The sequence below is a fragment of the Mixophyes fleayi genome, chromosome 5, assembly GCF_038048845.1.
Source record: "Mixophyes fleayi isolate aMixFle1 chromosome 5, aMixFle1.hap1, whole genome shotgun sequence".
NCBI classification, from domain to species: Eukaryota; Metazoa; Chordata; class Amphibia; order Anura; family Limnodynastidae; genus Mixophyes; species Mixophyes fleayi.
The window spans coordinates 112,030,641-112,050,455 of NC_134406.1; the positions used below are offsets into that span (position 1 = coordinate 112,030,641).

Consider the following 19,815-nt stretch of genomic DNA (forward strand, 5'->3'; position numbering starts at 1 on the left):
CTGATCCTGGATCTGCGTCTGGATCTTTGGTTCTCCCAGTGTGTCACTAAGGTCCTGGACCTTTTTGAATAAGGGGGTCTTGGTGCAGTTTTCCCAACTTCAAGAGCACTACCAGATCTTGTCCTCTGACTTCTACAAAAAGCTCCAGGTATGTCATTCATTAAGCTCCAATGTCTCCAATGCCCCCACCACCTCTATAGCTTCTGATTTATTCTTGTACCCACTTTTAGGGCATATTTGTCTGGTATCAGCTTCTCCCAACAGTGCCTGCTCACTGTAAGCACTGACGTGGCTCACCTCCTGTCGGACGAGGACTGGGACCATATCTTTAAAGATGTCTACACAATGTATAGATGCATCAACCACTCAGAGATGATCATCAAGGTGATTCATAGAGTATACTATACCCCAGACGAACTCCATAAAATCTGGCCTTCTGTATCTAGGTTTTGCTGGAGGGAGTGTAAAAAAGCCTGCTCCCTTTTCCACATTTTTTTTGGACTTGCCCCAAAATTAGACCATTATGGGACGATGTGTTCAGGCTTCCCCTGATAAAGTGGTTTACCTGGTCTGACTATTACGCTACCCACTTGGGCCCCGCCACGTCCTTTAGGCTTAGTAAGACTCCACATTCTAACCCTTGGGCTACTCATATGGTGGGCCCGATTTGAACTCCCGCTTATGGTTGATTCTAGTAATATCTCCTCCTCTCCCCCTTCCCTCCCCACTTCTTTCGATTAAGTAGAGCTTCACCTCTGTCTCTTGTCGTTTTGGTCTTAAGTTTAATCATTATCATTATTGGGCCTGTGTTTAATGCAAATGACATATTCATTTGTTATATAAACTGTAAATGTTTTTGTTGATATTTTTTGGGTTGAAAATTTCAATAAAAATCTTTTGAGCTAAAAAAAATTGTCAGACAAAGCAAAGCCTGAAGAAGCAGAGGGTGAGGGTTGGTAATCATCATCATCATCATCCCCATTTATTTATATAGGGCCACTGATTCCGCAGCGCTGACATCACATCAGTCCCTGCCCCATTGGAGCTTACAGTCTAAATTCCCTAACACACACACACACACAGACAGACTATGGTCAATTTTGATAGCAGCCAATTAACCTACTAGTATGTTTTTGGAGTGTGGGAGGAAACCGGAGCGGGGAACATACAAACTCCACACAGATAAAGCCATGGTCGGGAATTGAACTCATGACCCCAGCACTGTGAGGTAGAAGTGCTAACCACTTAGCCACCGTGCTGCCCATATAATGGTGATCATTCAAAGTTGAGGCTAGTTCTGTACACAAATAAAAAAAATAGGCAGCAAGCAAAGCTCATAACCAGCCCTGCCTGATGGTCCCATCACCATGCCACTTCAGGTTGCCAACACAATGGTCCCAGTGCAATAATGACTGGCTCTGGAACTTTCACTATCAACTCTGCTGGCGGCCTACTGCAAATTGGAATTTTGTGGGAACCCTGTTTTTTCAGGCACCCGTACAGCACAAAGAATTGGGGTCCCAGAGTAACTGAGAGTAAGGAGAGTGTGTGTTACTAGTACAATTTTCCACCCAAACCTTAAATAATCTTTTAAGTTGTGTTTCTGCAACTTTTCTGCAGAAAAGACTACTTGCACAATTTTCTTTACCATTTGGTCAGCAAGGAGAATGCTGGCATTAGCAGTAATTTCTTTCATGCTTGATTTCCATATTTAATTTATCTGCAGGCTCTCATTCACAATGAGGGGAGTTTATGGGCTGTGTCAAGTTATTCTCATATATGAGGAAGAGGATTTAAATTTTTTAATTTTTTATATGGTGAGAGATTGGGGAATTTTGTTGTATTGGCTAGATATGCACAATATGGTTAATGATTTCCTTGATTAAGTAGTTTATATAACAATAATATATGTTCCCAGTCGGGCTACTGCTTTGGGACAGAAGAAAGTGATAAACATAATGGGCCTAATTCATTAAGGAACTTAGGCAGGAATTTGAGCAAGTTTTCTTACTTAAGTTTTCTGGACAAAATCATGTTGCAATGCAAGGGGTGTAGATTTGTTTATTATTTTGCACATAAATTAAATACTGGCTGTTTTTTAATGTAGCACAGAAATATCAACATTAATTTCAGTGTACAAATAAGCTACAAGTATTTATAGCTTCAGGCGGAATTAGTTTATTTTTTCAAAGTGTGCAATACATTTATTCTTACATGCTTGAACCTCATGATTTAATGGAAAATTTTAATTATTGTATCTTAATTTTTTTTAACCATTTGTATTTAGATGCCTTATAAAAAAACATGAAGGGCCTGAATCATCATTGAACGCAAAATTAAACGTGAATTTTTTATGGAAAACGCACATATATCGGGCATACGCACGTCCTTATTCAACTAGAATCGAATCTGAATATATGTCTGTTGATAAATAGGGGTCTATGTCAACTCTTCTCTAAAAGACAAGACACTGCAGGACATGCACAAAAAAAACAAATATTCAATTAATGTCACCTGTTAATAATATAGTCATTAATGACAATACATTAAAAAATTTAAAAAAAGCGCTTTTCCCATAAAATACATTTATTAGGATGTTATTAATGTCTACATAAAATACATTTTACAGTTGCTCCTGATTGCAAACACTTGTTTTATCATGCACAGCCAGCATCACTAATAATGGCCACTTACACAAGACCTGTAGCTGATGCAAGTAATACGACTGAAATCATGTACCTTAGAGATGCCCAAAGCTTCAATTGAACGCTGCTGCATTTGCTCAAGTTTGGCACGCCCTTACCGTACATTGACTACGTGCACACACTGAATCCCCTCATGTTCCACACCTGAAATTGTAGGCTGCGCTCAAAATTAATTGGATTAGTTTCTGGGCCTGCGCAGAGCTTATTTACGCAAAATACAACACATATCCGTATTTATGGGCCTTGATGATTCAGTCCCGTTATGAGTTAGCAGCTTTTTTTTACTTTTGTCTAATTGTATTGAATAAAATTGTGTTTATTCAGGTTCAGTGAAGATATTAAATGGATGACTGGGAGACGTCCAAATATTTACTGGCAGGCAACATGGAGATTTATTAGCCCATTACTTATGGTAGCTCTATTCTTGTCATACATAGTTATTCAGTTTTCAACCGCTTTGACCTATGAAACATGGAATCCTAGCTCTGTAAGTAAATATTTTATTACAATTGAATATATAAATAATGTCATGCTCATATATAATTAAACAATGTAAGGTCACTCCATGGATGTGCTTCTTCAAAATGACAACTTGTACCAAAACCACATTTCTTTAAATTTGAATTATAGTGTTCAATTGAATTCTGTGGTATCTTCAAATGTGGTTTACTGTATTCCTGGATATTCCTTGTTTACTTTTTAACCAGAAAAAAATACTTTGTCTGTATCCTGTATAAAAGTATTCAGCAGCAGAGGTGCATTATAACATATATAATTGGCACGTTCTAAGATCACAGACAGTGGAGTGGTATATGGCATCACTGGGCCCTATAACAAACTTTGAGGGATGTCCCAGCAATTGTCACTCCACCCTATACACCCACCCTGTGAAGGATGAGAAGAGGCCGCTGCGTTACCTGTCTGAGCAACACTGTTGTGAACACAGTAAAGCCCCAACTTGTGATTGGAAATATTGGAAGCATTATTCTTGAATTTCATTTGTCCTTATGTTCCCTCAGTTCTATATGTGCTGTAGCAGACATTGGCATTTAATATGGCCCTGTTAGGTACAATAATAACAAAGAATGGTTGTTCTTTAGACTGTCCTTAAGGAGCTTGTTATTGGACAGATGGTGCATACTAAGAATGATTCTGGCATCTCACCGGAATCCTTTACCATTTCTTCTGTCTCCCATTTTTCTGTCCTTTGTCTTGGCTCTCCTAAAACATCAATATCTTCAGAGTAGGAAAAAGACCCTTATTGTTGGGTCCTATGGTTTAAATTAGAGATGTTCACTGACCACGGGGTTTTGGTTTTGGTCTTGGATCTGTATTAACTTTGTGTTTTGGTTTTGGCAAAACAGCCCTCGTGTGTTTTGGTTTTGGTTTTGGATCTGTATTTATTTGGAAAATTGCTAAACTATGCTAAAATCACATACTTTGGCTCTTTTTTTGTTCCTACATTATTATTAACATCAATAACACTAATTTCCAGTCATTTCCAGTCAATTTTGAACACCTAAAAGGTCACAATATTATTTTCATCCACTTTCAGCCAAAAACTGCAGCGAGCTGGCTGAATACTAAGCGACAGAGCAATGGCACAAACACACGGCAGTTCACAGCACATCTAGGAAACATTGCCACACAGCAGTGGCACGAAAGAAAAGTGGTGCAAGATAGTATCCCACCCACCCTTATAATAGATATTAAAAAGGACATGTACAGTTTAATAAACCAAATACTCCAGCTACAAGTAGTGTCACTTTTGTGGCTGAAGTGCTTGGTTTGATTGGGCATCCACAAAACAAGCTAACAATGGGCTTAAGGCAGGACTGCAACGAGCTGCCTGGTTGCTCTGTTGAATAGTAACTGCAAAAACACACGGCAGTTCATACCACATTTAGGAAACATTGCCACACAGCAGTGGCAGAAAAGAAAAGTGGTGCAAAATGGAATTGTCATTTGGAACTCCCACCCACCCTTAAGTTGGATTGACATAATATGATTGATGGGCAGCAGAGTAGACAAGGTTATAAAGTCAACAATATAATGACATCAACAGTATTATTAGGATGTCAATTGCAATTAAGACAGTATTTATTAGTTGGCAATTCAAATATAGACAGTATTATCCCTAACTCTAACCCTGTCCCTATCCCTAGACCTGTCCCTGCCCTTATCCCTACACCTGTCCCTATACCTACACCTTTCCCTCCTGTCCCTAGACCTGTCCTTAACCATATCCCTAGCCCTATAATACTACTGTCCACATTTGAATAGTCTACCTAATTATACTGTCCAAAATGTGAACTGGCGACCTAATAATACTGTTGAAACCTTAATTGTCGAGTGTTACACAAGCTGATAGACTAAGCCCAAAATGTCAGACAGTGCAAGATGGAATTGCCCTTAAAAAGGTTAACAAACTCACACAGAAATAGGAGGGCTAGCAGGTACAATTCAACAAACTAATGAACTCTAAGACTGATGGCTTTTCGCTGTTCCTCCATCCTCTGAAGCATATAAAGGATGAAATTCCACTTTGTTACCACCTCTAGCTTCAGTTGGTGGCAGGGCAAATTAAATTGCTCTTGTAGCTGCTGCAATCTCCTACATATTGTTGCCTAAAATGTCCCAAAATTTTACAGGCCACAGACAGCATCTCCTGCACATCCCTGTCATTTTTAAAAAAGCTCTGCACCATCAAGTTGATTGTGTGAGCAAAACAGGGAATGTGATGGAATTCATCCAGCTGTAATGCTCTCACAATATTGGTGGCGTTATCAGAAAAGACATATCCTAAGGAGAGTCCAAGTGGGATAAGTCGTGTAGCAATAACATCTCTTAGCTTTTATAACAGATTGTCAGCTGTATGCCTCTTAGTGAAGTTGGTGATACACAGAGTAGCCTGCCTCTGAAAAATGTGCCGTAGTTGGGTATATGTTGCTGCTGTTCCTGCTGGTGAAGGCGAATCACCAACCCAGTGGGCTGTCACAGTCATACAATCTTGAGTTTACCCAGTTTTGTTCACATATCTGTGGTTAAGTGTACAGTGGGTAGAATGACATTTTGTAACCCAATAATTACATTTTTACGAATGTTCTAGAGAAATAGTTTTTCTAGTAAAATGGTGTTGTGATGGAATTTGGTAACGGGGACACAAGACCTCAATTAACTGTCTAAAACCAGCTGCATTAATAGTGGATATTGGACGCTCTCTAATACTAGCATAGTCGCCATGGCGTCTGTGATATTTTGCAACTGGTTGACAGCTTACATACTTGCTCTCTGGTCAAAAGGATGGTTTAACACTCAATTGTTGCATACTTCTAGTAGTCTTCTTCTTGGTCTGTTTCTGGGATGAAGATCCACCCCAGCAGCAGCAGCAGCAAGACTAACGCTCAAGAATTCTTCAGAGAAATCCTGGATAGTGGAGGAGTCATCTAGCCTTAGCAAATTGGAGGCAGGACTAACTTCGATCACTAGTGAGTTTATTGATGAAGGAAGGAGTTGTGGGTGTAGACTGCAGGTGCCAGGATCTAGGTAAGAGAAGGGAGCTAGCTGATGCTGGACTGCTCGTTGTTATTTTTTTAGCATAAGTTTCTGATGTTCCAAAAAGCTTCCCGTGAACTCTCTTCAAATAGTGTAACATGGATGAGGTTCCTAGATGGTTAAGGTCCCTACCTCTACTGACTGTGGCTTTACAAACACTATAAATGGGTACACAACTGTTGGGCAAAAATAATTGCACACATAAGAGGTGGATTTTTTGGTCATACCCAGGCATGCCAATGGCCTTCTTCTAATCACTGGCAAGAACTACATCCACTGGTGCAGGACTTGCACAAACAACATCATCGTCATCAACACCCTCATACATGCCGTCGACAGCTACAAATACCCTCATTCTGTTGCAATTCCAAAGTGGCATCCTCAATTTGTGTATCAGTGGCTACACTTGGGCTGCTTATCCACACATCTGCAGAAATGTGTGACCAATGGCACTGAGACTGGAGAGTGACAAGAACAATGTGAATGGAGAGTGACAAGGACACTGCTACCCCTGTTTCTGTGTGACCAATGGCATTGAGACTGGAGAGTGACAAAAACAATGTGACTGGAGACTGGAGAGTGACAAGAACACTGATACCCCTGTTTCTGTGTGACCAATGGCACAGAGCAATGCCACTTGAGAATCATAAGAACACTTCCACCCCTCCTGTTTCTGTATGAACAATGGCACAGTACAATGTCACTGGAGACTTATAAGAACACTACCACCCCTTCTGTTTCAGTGTGAGCTATGGCACAGTACAATGTCACTGGAGACTGCCAAGAACCTGCTATCCCTTCTGTGCCTGTCTGTGAAATGGCGTTGGATCTCTCTAAATGTAGGGCTGTACTTATAGAATCCACAACTCGCGAGATTCGACAACGCAACAGTGACATTTTTCAGTTCCCAGGGGGCACAAAAGTAACGAGCTGGCTTGGCTCGGTACTCGAACCTGCGAAATTCAGGTGGGCTCAGTTTTCGGAAAACCGAGCCTGAGCATCTCTAATTTAAAAATATTATTTCATGTCTTCTACTTCATTATTTTCAGGTCTTCCACAAATGTAGACACTAAAGAATATTGTTTTTCAGAGGTTTCAAATGAGTTATGTTTAGACCGATACTCTGCTACTGCCACCATATTTGTAATCTGTTTTCAAATATTAGCTTTCAACATTTCCATTTGTTTCTTAACATACTTAACAAACTTAGATTAGAGAAGAACTTTTCTTTCATTACTTTAATGTTTGAGATTGTCCCCTATGATGAATTGATTATCAAGCACTAATATATTTTCTATAAAAGCTGTAGCAATAAAGCATTTAATAGAAATGATATTAACCAAAATATTTTAAATGTTCTGGAATCTGACTTCCCCCCATAGATAAGGGAAGAGAAGGCATATGTTTGTCATGAAGGAAATAGACTCAGGGGCGTCTGCTAAAGAACATATAATATTCCCAAAACAATATACACATTTGCCATAAAAAAGGTTAGGAGGTTGCTGCAAATAAATGTTCAAGCAATCTCTATACAATATTGCCTCCGGGTGCTCCAATCAGTGCTGTCTCTTGCATTGGGCACAATGGGCAGGTGCCCGGGGGCCCGCCTGTCCGAGGCAGCGCAGCGCTGTCAGCCAAAAACCCCAGTGGCAGCAAGGAGAGCAGGGAAACAAACCATTTCAGCAGCCGAAGCCCGCAGTAAACCACCCCGAGCTCCGGGACTCACTGCCGGCACACAGCCTGTGTGTACTGCACAGTCCCCACATTCACCTCTCACCTGTAGAGATCCCTGGGCTGGGCACGGAGCTGTCCCGACTGCTAAAGGACGGTTTATAAGTGAAAGCTGACTGGGAGGTGGCTGTGCAGGCCGGGGTGTGGACGGCCCCTCCTCCTCCTATAACAGTTCCTATGTTTGTGTGTAATGTGGTGATGATGATGTGTGCAGCCAGACCAGTTTTTTCACTCCTCACCTGTGGACAGTTCCTGGGCTGGGGACAAAGACTTTTTACGTTACAGAGGATGGGTTATAAGTACAAGCTGAGTGGGAAGCTGGTGTTGCGGGGTGTCCCTCCCCTAAATGCACAGTTCCTGTTTTTGGTAAACAGATTATCATACAAGTCACAAGGTTTTAAGGCTCTCCCAACTATTTTTGAGTTGTAATTGTCAACATGCCACAGGTTGAGTTTTTCTGGCATGTAACTTGTGTTCTAGAATACAATGTAGTAACACTATAATAGACATAACTGATCAAATTAAATCATGTCCTGTGGGGGACATTTTGCCTATGCGGAAGGAAAGATCCCTTTTCAGTAGGGATGTGCACCTGCCACTTTTGGTGTCTCGTGTTTTGTGTTTTGGATTTGGATTTGCTTGAGGTTTTGGGTTCGGATTTGTTTTGCAAAACACCTGACGAAAGGTTTTGGTTTCGGATTTAAGGTTTTGGATTCGGATTTATTTTGAAAAAAACATAAAAAGTGTTAAAATCAAGTTTTTTGGGTTTATTTTCACTCCTACGCTATTATTAACCTCAATAACATTCATTAGCAATCATTTCCACTAATTCCCAGTCTATTCTGAACACCTCACACCTCACAATATTGTTTTTAGTCCAAAACGTTTCACCGAGGAAGCTTTCTGGACTGCATAGTGCAGTGGTCCCGGTACAAAATTTGGTACTGGGGCCACAATATATCACCCTCAACTGGTCTCAATTCCACCAAAAAAGTATCTGGACTGTGTAGTGGAGTGGTCCCCACAATATAATAAAAAAAACCTCAACTGGTCTGAATTCTACCAAAAAAGTATCTGGACTGTGTAGTGGAGTGGTCCCCACAATATAATAAAAAAAACCTCAACTGGTCTCAATTCCACCAAACAAGTATCTGGACTGCGTAGTGGAGTGGTCCCCACAATATAATAAAAAAAAACCTCAACTGGTCTGAATTCCATCAAACAAGTATCTGGACTGTGTAGTGGAGTGGCCCCGGTACCCAATTTGATACCGGGGCCACAATATAATAAAAAAAACCCTCAACTGGTCTCAATTCCACCAAACAAGTATCTGAACTGCGTAGTGGAGTGGTCCCCACAATATAATAAAAAAAAACCTCAACTGGTCTGAATTCCACCAAACAAGTATCTAGACTGCGTAGTGGAGTGGCCCCGGTACCCAATTTGATACCAGGGCCACAATATAATAAAAAAACCCTCAACTGGTCTCAATTCCACCAAACAAGTATCTGGACTGCGTAGTGGAGTGGTCCCCACAATATAATAAAAAAAACCCTCAACTGGTCTGAATTCCACCAAACAAGTATCTGGACTGCGTAGTGGATGGAGTGGTCCCCACAATATAATAAAAAAAAAACTCAACTGGTCTGAATTCCACCAAACAAGTATCTGCACTGCGTACTGGACGGAGTGGTCCCCACAATATAATAAAAAACCCCTCAACTGGTGTCAATTCCACCAAACAAGTATCTGCACTGCGTAGTGGACGGAGTGGTCCCCACAATATAATAAAAAAAAAACTCAACTGGTCTCAATTCCACCAAACAAGTATCTGGACTGCGTAGTGGAGTGGTCCCCACAATATAATTAAAAAAAAACTCAACTGGTCTCAATTCCACCAAACAAGTATCTGGACTACGTAGTGGAGTGGCCCCGGTACCCAATTTGATACTGGGGCCACAATATAATAAAAAAACCCTCAACTGGTCTCAATTCCACCAAACAAGTATCTGGACTGCGTAGTGGAGTGGCCCCGGTACCCAATTTGATACCGGGGCCACAATATAATAAAAAAAACCTCAACTGGTCTGAATTCCACCAAACAAGTATCTGGACTGCGTAGTGGAGTGGTCCCCACAATATAATAAAAAAAAACTCAACTGGTCTGAATTCCACCAAACAAGTATCTGGACTGCGTAGTGGAGTGCTCCCCACAATATAATAAAAAAACCCCTCAACTGGTCTAAAACCAACATAGCAGTTAAGGGCGCAGTTCCTCTTTTTTGTGACTGCACAAACAATTAACGTAGTAATAGAAATGACAGGGGGTTTTTTTGTTTTAAATATAGAAAGAAAGAAGGTAGTACTAGAATGGCAGTTATTTAGTTTCTTTTAAATAGAGAAAGAAAGAAGGTAGTACTAGAAATGGCAGGGTTTTTTTTGTTTTAAATAGAGAAAGAAAGAAGGTAGTACTATAAATGTCAGTTATTTATTTATTTTTTTAAATATAGAAAGAAAGAAGGTAGCAATAGATATGGCAGTTCCTCTTTTTTGGAACTGCACAAACAGTGATGAAAATTAAGGAAGAGCTGGTGGCATGTCACAGTCCTCTTCAGAGGACAATCTCCTGACCAGCAGGTCTTTGCACCACTGTAGACTTGTGTCCGCCGGAAACAGAGACACAACATACGCTTTAAACCGAGGATCGAGAATGGTGGGCAGAATGTATTCCTCTGACTTTAAAAGACTGACCACCCTCGGATCCTGGCAAAGCATACGAAGGGCTTCATCCACAAGAGCTACATGCTTGGTGGAATCGCAATGGTGTACCAGCTCCTCCCTCACTTTCTCCAGCTGCTTCTGCAAAAGCCTGATCAGGGGAATCACCTGACTCAAGCTGGCAGTGTCAGAACTGACTTCTCGTGTGGCAAGTTCAAATGGCTGCAGAACCTTGCACAACACGAAAATCATTCTCCAGTGCGCTTGACTCAGGCGCATCCCCACTCCTTTGCCTATGTCGTAGGTGGCTGTGTAGGCTTGAATGGCCTTTTGATGCTCCTCCATCCTCTGCAGCATATAGAGGGTGGAGTTCTAGCACGTCACTACCTCTAGTTAATTTAGATTGCAAGGCTTGTAAATACTTTGAAGATAAAAAAAGCAGGCTGCACAGACTGTGGAGCTAGAAAGTGAAATTAAATGGACCACGTTACTTTGGTGGCTATCTATGCCTCCCCCCCCCCCTGCCCTACACTTGTAGTTGAATATAAAAAAAGCAGCCTGCATAGACTGTAGAACTAGAAATTCAAATATACAAAGAAATGGACAAAGGCAGTTTGGTATCTGTCTGCATCAGATCCCCTCTCCACTAGGAGTAAAATAGAAAACTATTCAGCCGTTATATAATCTAGAATATAAATAGAAATTGAGAAAGGCAATTTGGTATCTGTCTGCATCATAATCATCAACATCCTCCTCAGTGCCAGCTACATCAATATCCTCCTCCCGGTGTACAACATTCACACCTTCATTAGCCAAATCTGTAACTGGACTGTGGGTGATCCTTCCAGCATATACAGAGGGCATGCTGCAAATGCTGGATGGAGTCACCTCTTCCCGTACAGTGATGGGAAGGTCAGGCTTCACAACCACCAACACCCTTGGACTCGCCTTGGGGATTTGTGATATCATCTGTTTAGAAGGCAGAGTTCTTTGCTGTTTTGTTGTTGTTGCTGACAGCATAACTCTCTTAAATTTTTTGTGGGGGGGGGGGGGAGGAGGGCTTAGATCCTTGGGTGAAGCTAGACCACTAGTCATGAACACGGGCCAGGGCCTAAGCCGTTCCTTGCCACTACGTGTCGTAAATGGCATATTGCCAACTTTACGTTTCTCCTCAGATGATTTTAAGTTTCTCTTTTTGCTACTTTTTGAGAACTTGGGCTTTTTGGATTTTACATGCCCTGTACTAGGAGATTGGGCATCGGGCTTGCCAAACGACGTTGATGGCATTTCATTGTCTATGTCATGACTAGTGGCAGCAGCTTCAGCATTAGGAGGAAGTGGGTCTTGATCTTTCCCTACTTTATCCTCCAAATTTTGGTTTTCCATTATATGTAGCACAAGAGAGCGTATCCCTAAGCCACACACACTCGGCAAAGCCTTTAAAAATTATATGCGGCACAGGAGAGTACCACTGGACTTATACTGCTGAATCAGTGAACTTTGTATATCAGTACCACTGGACTTATACTGCTGAATCAGTGAACTTTGTAATATATCAGTACCACTGGACTTATACTGCTGAATCAGTGAACTTTGTAATATATCAGTACCACTGGACTTATACTGCTGAATCAGTGAACTTTGTAATATATCAGTACCACTGGACTTATACTGCAGAATCAGTGAACTTTGTAATATAGCAGTACCACTGGACTTATACTGCTGAATCAGTGAACTTTGTAATATATCAGTACCACTGGACTTATACTGCTGAATCAGTGAAGTTTGTAATATAGCAGTACCACTGGACTTATACTGCTGAATCAGTGAACTTTGTAATATACCAGTACCACTGGACTTATACTGCTGAATCAGTGAACTTTGTAATATATCAGTACCACTGAACTTATACTGCTGAATCAGTGAACTTTGTAATATAGCAGTATACCAATGGACTTATACTGCAGGATTGTTTTGGGATATTTTTTATTTTTTTTATAATTACTTTTTTGTAATTTTTTTTTATAACTTTTTTTGAAATTTTTTATAATTTGGGAATAATGGGGAAATAACAATGCCCTTAGAAGGACAGAGCACAGGACACAGCACCACTGGACTGAACAGGACACAGCACAGGACCCAGCAGCACCACTGAACTCAGAAGGACAGAGCACAGGACACAGCACCACTGGACTGAGCAGAACACAGCACAGCACAGCACAGCACAGAACTCAACAGCACAGCACAGCACAGCACGAGATATAGCAGGACAGAGGACCACCTAACACAACCTCCCTCTACCCTGATCAATGCCCGAGTGAAGATGGCGGCGACTAGCGGGGAATTTATAGGATCCGAGTATCGCGAGATCCGACAGCGGGATTATGACTCAGAGCCTCGGTTTCAGTTTTGCAATTGGCGGGAATACCCGGATCTGTCTCGGATCCGGCTCGGATAGGCAACGTTCGGGTGGGCTCGGATTTCAGATATCCAAGCCCGCTCATCTCTACTTTTCAGGATTCTGGTCTATTATGCTAGCAAAATATTGCTATGTGGTGGTGGTCTTTCACTCCACTGCTTACATCATCATGGACTAAGTTGGGTAATTCAGTCCACTCCTATTTCAAATTTAGATATAGCAGCATAATTGTCCCACAATCTGGTCTGTTATTGTTGAATTTTAGGTTTTATTTTGTTTTTTAATTTCTTATCTTTAAAAAATAAAACAAAAAAAATTATATTTTATATATATATATATATATATTCAGGGGCCCCGGTGCACTGCTTTGCCCGGGGGCCCATCATGTTGTTAAGATGGCCCTGGCTCCAGTTTCCTCCGACACTTCAAAAACATACTAGTAGGTTAATTGGCTGCTGTCAAATTGACCCTAGTCTCTGATATGTGTGTTAGGGAATCTACACTGTAAGCCCTATTGGGAAAGGGACTGATGTGAGGGAGTTCTCTGTATAGCTCTGCGTAATTAGTTGCGCTACATATATAAATAGCTGCTGCTGATGATGATGAAAGTTACACACACCCTTTGGGCCTGATTCATCAAGGCACATATCTGCTTATTTTGATCGTATTGTATGCAAAATCACTCTGCGCATGCCCAGAACATATGCCAGTAAACAAAGCCATGTCCATTCCATCTGCAAGCGACACTTACTACAGCCTACAAATTGTAGGCTACAATTTCGGAGTGAACAGGGCAGGGAAGGGGCATTAAGTACTAGTGATGACAGTTTCGTATGCATGCTATGTCATATGTTTGCAAACAAGAGCAACTGTAAAAATGAATTTTATGTTCAGTAGACATTAAGAACATCCTAATAAATGAATTTCATGGGGGGAAAAAACAACTTTTTTTTAACTATTTTATCATTAATACCTTTATCGAGTGACATTAATTCTATATTTTTTTTCTGTGCATTCTTATGCAAATTTGTAATCCCCATAGGCATTGGACGTATCCTTCAGTGTCCTGTGTAGTAGAGCACTGCACTTGAATTCATCAGCGCACGTATCTTCAGATCCATTCTTTGTTGAATTTGGGAGTTAGTAGAGCCAATTTATGTATGTTGTGCTCAGTATGTGTGCCTTAATGAATCAGGCCCTTAGAGTATTTGTAATCAACTGTAGACTGCACCTCTGTTCATTCCATCAGATCTCCCTTGTCATGGAGTGCCGAGTGGTGTGACAAAACTTGTCCCATATGTGTTTCAGGAGAAGGTGGTGTCAATATAGAAAATGACAGTACAATGTATACAAATAAGCAAATGCAAACTAAATTATATATGGATATGACTTATTAGTTAATGGAAAAAGAAAATATGCATTGGAAATAGGTAGAGAAAAATGGAGACAATAGGAATATGAAATATTGAAACCATAAAGGAGATAATAAAATAAATAATAATGGAAAAGACTGATGAAGACAATGAATAAAAGATTATGGTGAGATATACTCTAACTGCAATAACAAGCTAAAAGTCTTTTTAAATTCAAAATCTATAAAATACAAAATACCAAATGCTATATGGGAGTCACTGGTGGTAAATAATGTTAGCAGCAGTTTATTATCAGTATTGCTTATACGGCTGTAAACCAGAAGGAACTTTTTTATAGTGCTCCATTTACAATTATTTCGGAGATGCAAACTGAACGTATTGTGCGTTTTTATTAAAAACACACGCAAAACGGGCATATACACGTTTGTATTCAGCTAGAAGCAGATTTGAAAAAACGTCTCTTGTTGAATATGGGTCTAGGTACAGTCTGCATACACGGTCCTTGTCGTATTGAGACAGACACAATACACTGAAGGATACATACATTACACATATGTTTTTTTCATCTTTCACCCCCATGAAATACATTTATCATGATGTCATTAAGGTCTACTCTATATAGAATGCATTTTATAAATTGCGCTTGATTGTAAACACATATTTTAGCATGCATTTGTGACCGTCATCAAGGCCAGCAAGAGAAATTTTAGGCCCTGTACAGCAACTTCTTGGGACCTCTTCCATAGTCTCCAATGAAAGTGGGGGCACACCAGGTTGGTGACTCCTCCCTCTACACATGCAGGTATGGGACCCAATACTTTGTGCTTGTCCCCCCCCTTCCCTCTCTCGCACTCATGACTGTCATCACTATCACTCAGCACTTACACCAGACCTGAGGCTCGTGGAAGTGATATGACTGGGCACCACGAACCTGAAAGATGCCCAAAGCTTGAATTGGATGGATGTGTGTACATTGACTGCATGTATACGTCCCTTCCCTCCCCCACTCCGCCCTTGAAATTGTAGACTGTCGAAAGTGTCCTTTGTGCTCAAACATGAATTGCATACACTTGCGTTTTCTGGTGTATAGTCTGTTTCTGGGCATACGCAGAGCAACCTAATGCAAAATACAGCATTTACAATCCTTAATGAATCAGGCTGACAATCTAGAACAGATGTACTATTGTCAAGGTCATAAGCACATCTAAAAGCAGAAATAAAATTAGTTTATTAGCGCTGTCTATCTGGACTTTTTATCAATTATGTGTGATCTTTGTTTTCTTCTCCTACAGGAGGATTTTCCTATGAAGAAGACAGAAAACTATCCAGACTGGGTTGTAGCAATTTGTGCTTTGTTGGTGGCCATACCATGCATGTTTATCCCATCGGTTGCACTACTCTATGTTTTAAAAAAAAAGTTGACAAAGAAACCAACCTATCAATCAGAAGTCCATAAAAATAATGGCTATGATGCAACAGGCGATCTGTGAACTAAATGAAGATATGGATATTTTATCATGTTTCAAAGCAATACAAAATTGGCTAAATCTTTGGACCTCATTTATAATGCGCTCTTGGATTTACACGTTTGCACCCAGATGGTCCATCCAGCACACTTCAAAAAGCATGCCTACTCTCCTCTTTTGTGAGAAACTTCCCAAATAGAAATATGTCTACGTGTGTTGAGAAGTGGAAAAAGGTACGCTGTGCAAAAGTGAAAAAACCTAACATCAAAATCCATCCTCCTACCATTTTAAACCATCTTGTTCATTAATTAAGTCTTTTCCATTTTTTCTCAAGAATACTGCAAGTTTTAGCCTCATTTGTGGCTTAAATTAATCATGAGAGTGAGGGTACATGGGGACTGCATGTATTATCTGTGCCATTTTTGGATGTTTGAAGCTTTTATTCACTTTGAGTAAAATACACCTAGAAATGCGTTTCTCCACCAAAGTGCAACTAGAAGGTGCCAAATGGGTCCCAGTGAAAACATAACAGGAGAATAATCGCGTGCACCTCTGAGCTGGTGCAAAAATGAAGTCCCAGTGGAAATGTCTGTGTACCCCTCAGCACAGATAGGAATGCCCCTAAATATTTAGCATGTCCAACTCCTTTATCTCATTTCCATAATCTTAGCCCACAAAATTATATGTTGCTTTTGTTCCTCTCCGCTAAACTAGGACCACCGTCAGTGCCGGTGAAACACAGTAAGCTCTGTAAGCATGGCAGGAGGGCCCTCCAGCCCGCACACTCTTAAACAGAGCAGTGAACAGAGCAAGAATCGGGATAGGCATCTCAGTCCAGGGGAGTGGCACATGGAACTACCAGCATTGGGCTGGCTTACCATTGTGCCTATTCTGTATTTTGCAATGATCATTCACACTCCGCCAAATGGCCGTCGGCCATTGCAAACTTCTGCTCCTTTGCAAACACTGCCATCTTGCACCTCAAAAAAAACCTATGAGCATTGGAGGAATTCAAAGAATTTGCACTGCACCTGTCTGTTTTCTGCATTGTAAATGAGGCCCAATGGAAGAACAAAATATTTACTTTCATTACCTTGATATGCAATTTTATTTATGCTACATGTCATGTATAACTTTACTGTTGCTGCAATTTTTTTAATATTGTCCTTTGCAGCCATGGTAATATATGTACCGTACAATATAATGATAATAAAGGATATATGTAATAAAGTATTCATTAATTTGGAAAGTGAGAGATATTTTTGCTGTCTTTTTTTTTTTTTACAAGCTGTGTGATCTATTAATGTCTAATTTCTATTTTGACTTCTAGGGAAATAAAGTGAAGGCAAAATAAAGTGTTGTACTATGTTTTTAGTAGCACTTGCTCTTCTCAAATAAAAAAATAAACAACAAAAGTGGTACCCTTTAATGGTAACTAAAAAGTATACATAAACAGCAAGCAATCTATCAGGATTTTGTAGTCCCTGCATCATGGTAATATTATAAAATGATGCTGTAAACACAATTCATATTTAATGCCACAATATCGGAGCACCCACATGCCATTTACCTGGGCCAAGCAGTGGAGCGTGTACCAGGCTTTCACATGCTGCCTTCCAGGATCTCCAGCTGTGATTGGCACCACAAAGTCCATTCAAGTGTCTATAGCGAACATCCTGGAAGCTGCTAAAAGTGGCAGGCTTATCTCCTCACACCGGGATGTAAAAAGCCATCATTCACAATTACATCAGACTCTGCGTCTTTAACTGTTACACTAACTTATCAATGGATTTATTTGATACAACCTATTTACACTGCAGTTATGAATTATCCCTTAGAAATAATTGCAAGCTCTCTATGTTCACGACAATGAGTATGCCCTTACACTCAAGAATAAGTTCCAACCCCCAAATGTCCTGTGTACCTCTTATTAGGGACAGGGGTGGCTTTCAAAGATAAAAAACACAAACGTTTAAATATAACTGTGATTACTTGTAAACACTAGCATCAGCAATTCAAAAAAACCTTTTTTCTTTTCAAATTGAGTGAAAATACTTCCATGAATGTGCCATGCAAAAGTATTGCAAGACAAAGCAGTATTATACTGCATTGCATGATCATATGGCCAATATTGGAGACAGACAGCATCCTAGTGATCACCATACAATACAGCCGGCATCCAAGTAACTTATATAGAATACAGAGAGCAATCTAATAACTGTCATACCACACTGTTATGAACTTGCCCTTAGAATTGCCCTCACCTAAGATGGCTAGGACTGTCTCATGACGATTCCATCTTGGATCTCATTTCCTGTTTGGGCCTATAAAAGACACTTCATGTTTTGAAGGCTTTGCTTGAGTATTGTGTTTGAATCTGAACTAGATGCTTTTACAGAACCTTGCTCCCTCTTGTGATTTGGAATGCAATTGTTAGATATTTCTACCAGACCTTTATCTGCCTTGGGACTATTGACTTCAATTGTTGCATAATTTAGATTTGTATATCAAAATTAATTCTGTTTATTTCAAAACTACCTTGCTATTGGATTACATCTGTGATACCAGAAGTGTGATAAATACAGACAGCATACTAGTATATGACCGCATGCGGGCGGCAGTTGGAGAAGGCTGCACGTTAGATCAGCTCTGTGTCTTTCCTCCCACACAATTATCTGTCCACAATTATAAAACATCTAAAAACTTGTGAAGACAGTGGGAAATTATTGTGGGGGTACAAAGGAGTGTCATCATCACTCCAAGGACAAGGCCATACCATCTATCCCTGGCTTATCTGCATCAACTGACCTACTGTGTACCGACCCGGCTTGTCGGTTGGCCCTTCTCCTGCTGAATCTCTGGCTTATCTGCATCAACTGATCTACTGTGTACCGACCCGGCTTGTCAATTAACCCTTCTCCTGCTGAATCCCTGGCTTATCTGCACCAACTGATCTACTGTGTACCGACCAGGCTTGTCAATTAATCCTTCTCCTGCTGAGTCCCTGGCTTATCTGCGCCAACTGATCTACTCTGTACCGACCCGGCTTGTCAATTAACCCTTCTCCTGCTGAATCCCTGGCTTATCTGCATCAACTGATCTACTGTGTACCGACCCGGCTTGTCAATTAACCCTTCTCCTGCTGAATCCCTGGCTTATCTGCATCAACTGATCTACTGTGTACTGACCCGACTTGTAGGTTAACCCTTCTCCTGCTGAATCCCTGGCTTATCTGCATCAACTGATCTACTGTGTACCGACCAGGCTTGTCAGTTAAGCCTTCTCCTGCTGAATCCCTGGCTTATCTGCATCAACTGATCTACTGTGTACCGACCCGGCTTGTCAATTAACCCTTCTCCTGCTGAGTCCCTGGCTTATCTACATCAACTGATCTACTGTGTACCGACCAGGCTTGTCAGTTAAGCCTTCTCCTGCTGAATCCCTGGCTTATCTGCGCCAACTGATCTACTGTGTACCGACCCGGCTTGTCAATTAACCCTTCTCCTGCTGAATCCCTGGCTTATCTGCATCAACTGATCTACTGAGTACTGACCCGGCTTGTCAATTAACCCTTCTCCTGCTGAATCTCTGGCTTATCTGTATCAACTGATGTACTGTGTACCGACCCGGCTTGTCAATTAACCCTTCTCCTGCTGAATCCCTGGCTTATCTGCATCAACTGATCTACTGTGTACCGACCCGGCTTGTCAATTAACCCTTCTCCTGCTGAATCCCTGGCTTATCTGCAGCAACTGATCTACTGTGTACCGACCCGGCTTGTCAATTAACCCTTCTCCTGCTGAATCCCTGGCTTATCTGCAGCAACTGATCGCTGTGTACCGACCCGG

At 40.9% G+C, this 19,815-nt stretch overlaps 1 protein-coding gene across 1 annotated transcript in view; it reads left to right on the forward strand.

Annotated features, from left to right (window-relative positions):
• The window catches only part of LOC142159470 (sodium-dependent neutral amino acid transporter B(0)AT3-like), a 124,559-nt gene extending 107,382 nt beyond the window's left edge, over nt 1-17,177 (forward strand). Inside the window, exons 12-13 of the mRNA XM_075214370.1 lie at nt 3,030-3,192; nt 15,794-17,177. Of these exons, the coding sequence (XP_075070471.1) occupies nt 3,030-3,192; nt 15,794-15,991 (361 nt within the window). The 3' untranslated portion in view covers nt 15,992-17,177. The remainder of the gene's footprint in view (nt 1-3,029; nt 3,193-15,793) is intronic.
• Nucleotides 17,178-19,815: the final 2,638 nt, after the last annotated feature.